Here is a 3,713-nt window from a genome sequence, read left to right as displayed (position 1 = left end):
AAAGGTAGGTGTGTGTGTGTGTGTGTGTGGAGGAAGCTTGGCTAAATATGTGAGATCCACCTGTATAGAGCCACCATGTCCTTAAGTCAGTACATTCACCTGTCTGTCTCTAATCTCACTTCTCCTGGAAAGACCACTTCACCGCGTTCAAGTTTCTATATCTCAGTTCTGCGTTTGCATGGACAAAAAAAGTGCTTGGAGACATACATACACATACACACACACACACACACACACACACACACACACACACACAAACATGCAGCATGAAAGAAATAAAGCAGTGTCGCATGGTGAGAGTGACAGATGATCTTTATGATTGACAAATTTTGAAGTGTGTTACAAAATGGTGTTTTGGGAACAATGTTCTTTCCTCTGACAGTTGTCCTGTAAGAATACAGGAATGATGTGTTCTGAAAGTTTTCAAAACAGTGTTTTGTAGACTGTAGACATGAAAGAAAATGTAAAATCATAAAATACACAATAAATGCAACAGCATAACATGCCACACATAAAACGACAAAAAAAACGAGCTAAAAGAAAGGAAATAATATTCTAATGTGAGCAAACTCAACAGTGAGTGGGGTATTATGAACAAGAAAACAGCTGGCATTCTCCATGAGAGATATCAGGCCCCTGCGAGGTCTTCTGCCTAAGGGCAATTCCACGGAAAATTGACCTTTTGTCACATCCATAACGCCAGTGAAATGCCTTATCTGTATGATGTGAATGATGACATTCATTTTTTGTGCATTTTTTCTCATGTACATTCTTCAGCCAAAAATAGCAAATGCTCAAATTTCATGTAATCATTCATATCATACCATACCATCACATTTTATTGGTGTTATGGATGTTACAAAAAACTTAATTTTCAATGGAACTGCCCCTAATCAACTCTGGTGTAGTGATCCCCTCTCCAGCGTCCCAGAGAATAACACTTCATTAAGATTCCTTCACATTAAGATGCCTTCATCTTAATGTCTCAACACCCTATTCAGAGAGGTTACAATTCGGAATAGGGTATTAGTGTGTAGTAGGTATAGTTGGAAAAGTTGGAAAAAGTAACATTTGAATAAATTATATAAAAACATTGATTTTTTTTAATGGTAAATTGACTGGAAATTACCAGAACTCATGACTGATTGTTCTTACCAACCATAATGTTTTTGAGTTTGAACCTTTGAGTGTAATAAGGTTATCTCTCTAGGGGTGGGGAATAACTGTGTGAACATGTCTGTGCAGATGTTTCGATGATAACCCTGCATCTTCCGAGAGGATGATGGCAAAAGCACCTGACAGGGAGACTGAATCTCTGTGCCCCAGGTGAGTGGAACTGAGACTTGCCTACTCTAAACATGAGGGATACATCAGCAAATGGATTCACCACTCTAAAAAAGAGAAGACGTCTTGTCATCCAAAAGTTACACATTTATAAATATATCAACTTCATCCGAACCTGGTAGCTAATAATATTTTACATATAAATGTCGCTCTTTGGGTTAGATCCAAATCCAACAACTGCCTCCATTTTTTTTTTCAAAACACGAAGACATCTGCATAGCTTTGCTCATGTGTGCCTGGCTTCTCTGCACTGTAAGGACCAGCACGGTTGTGCACACACTCGCACAAACACACTCGTACTTTCTCTCTCTCACACACACACACACACACACACACAGAGACACACACACACACACATATGCACGCACAGACTGAACGCGTACACAGAGGTCACAGGACTGAAACAGTCCTTTTTCTCAAACACATCTGGAGGTGTGTAGGGTTTCCGAACAGACCCAGGTGCTCGCTGGATAGAACGGGTCCGGTCAGGTGCGGTTCTGGCTCGGCTGGATCCGTTCTGGCGTCAGTTTTCCCCCTGTGTTGGCTGGGTCAGTCTGGACACGCTGAAAGTGAGGTGTGAGAGGACGCTCTCCTGACTGCTGGAAGCCCATTACCTTCCCTCTAATCTAAAGTGCCTTCTCTATGTACCGTAGGCTGGAAGGAAACGCTCGTCCCCACACACTCAGAAGTGAAAGGGGACCCCCCCTAGAGAGCACACGACTCTGGGACGGACGAGAGCCGCATCAGGCCCAGACCAGGGGGCTAGAGCTGGGTCCGGCCCAGGGTGGGTTGCAGTCTGGGGGATGGCAGTGTACCCTGCTGAACAACAACTTCAAGACAACACACAGACCACAGACCAGCCTTCTCTCCTGCCCAAAGCTCAACACTGATTTGGATCAGCACAAGATCAGAGCATGGATTGTGTGTCTATAGAGCAACTAGAGCCATACCCGATCCTTTGCCCACTCCCGATCCTTTGCCCACTCCTGTAAAAGGCTAAGCCGGATGCCAATCAGTTCTTTCAGATCTGTCAGAGGTGGACCCGAGGCCTGTAGTCGTGACTTCAAGGTTACAGTGGCAGAGGATAGTCCTCACTATGCTAGCAGAGGATAGTTGTCACTGCAGCCACCATGCTAGCAGATGCTAGTTCTGCCTGCTGCCTCTATGTTAGCACAGGCTAGTTCTGCCTGCAGATAAGCTAGCAGACATCAGTCCTGTCTACAGTGGCTACCATAGGGTGGTCCTGCTTGGAGCCTAAATAGCAGCTTTAACATGCATTTAACATGTTTTAATGGAAGGCTGTAGCCACAAGAGCCATTTGTGGACAGGACTAACCTGTACATCACCGACAGTATCTGGATTTAAGTTGTGCTAGAGCCCAGTTAATATAAGATAATGCCATGCCCTAGCCTAGCTCGGTATGCTGTTATGACCAAGCTGATAATACAGCATTTGGAAAAGGAGTCCGTTTTTAGCCTTGTAAGCCTGGCTGTCACTAGAAAAGGTTAGAATGGCTAAGGTTAGGGTGAGTATGAAGTAGTCTTATTCAGGCAGACTGACTGACTGATGCCCGGGTCTGATGGGCTCCCAGAGTATAAAAGTGAAATTTTAGGCAAAGAGACAAAACCAGGCAAGGCATAGGCAGTGCAGTGGCATTGCAGAGTCAAGCTGAGTGCTTTAATGAAGTTCCTACACACACACACACACACACACACACACACACACACACACTCATACACACACACAAGGTGCATGTGGAACTGAGACCTCTTGGTCTACACCTGATGATCTGAACTTCCCTGAGTGGCGGCATCAGCTTTCCAGTATCAGCAGGTTAGGCTCACACATGCTCTGGTCTGTACTGGCTATCCTTTGACAAACATTATCTCTCATCTTCTCTCTCTCTCTCTCTCTCTCTCTCTCTCTCTCTCATCCTCATCCCTTTCTCCAGTTATTCCTGTGCGATCGCAGTCGGTCTTTGGCTGGGTCTGTTTGTGTGTATTTCCTTTCACCTGCTCTTCTCCTCTTCTCCTCTCTCTCTCTCTCTCCTCTCTCATCCCTTGTTCCTGGGTGCAGACTCAGTTCTTCTTGAAGAAGGAGAAGAGTCTCCTGTCCCGGTCGGCCATGCGGTGGGACCTCCTGGAGGGCGTGGCCGAGGTCCGGCGAGAGCCCCCATTGGCTCCTGAGAAGGAGTAGGGGGCCTCCCATTCCTCCTGGTGCTTGTCCATCAACTGCTGATCTATCACTCTCTGCATGTCATCCTGAAAGACAGACAGACCGACAGACAGACAGGCAGACAGACAGACAGACAGACAGACAGATTGGATAAAAAGAAGAGAAAACAATCGAGAGAGAAAATGTGAACCACA

General features: G+C 45.5%; 1 protein-coding gene across 1 annotated transcript in view; it reads right to left on the bottom strand.

Annotated features, from left to right (window-relative positions):
• Window positions 1-3,422: 3,422 nt before the first annotated feature.
• bicdl1 (BICD family like cargo adaptor 1) overlaps window positions 3,423-3,713 on the bottom strand; it is a 46,356-nt gene continuing 46,065 nt past the window's right edge. Inside the window, exon 11 of the mRNA XM_076270657.1 lies at window positions 3,423-3,605. Within this exon, the coding sequence (XP_076126772.1) occupies window positions 3,423-3,605 (183 nt within the window). The remainder of the gene's footprint in view (window positions 3,606-3,713) is intronic.

The sequence above is a fragment of the Alosa pseudoharengus genome, unplaced genomic scaffold (genome assembly GCF_046254945.1).
Source record: "Alosa pseudoharengus isolate Yale_2024_CS ecotype anadromous, Long Island Sound unplaced genomic scaffold, YU_APseudo_1.1 YU_APseudo_1.1_scf_6, whole genome shotgun sequence".
In the NCBI taxonomy this organism is placed as follows: Eukaryota; Metazoa; Chordata; class Actinopteri; order Clupeiformes; family Clupeidae; genus Alosa; species Alosa pseudoharengus.
Note: the sequence above shows the minus strand (reverse complement) of the source record. Positions and strands in the feature narration are given on the sequence as shown.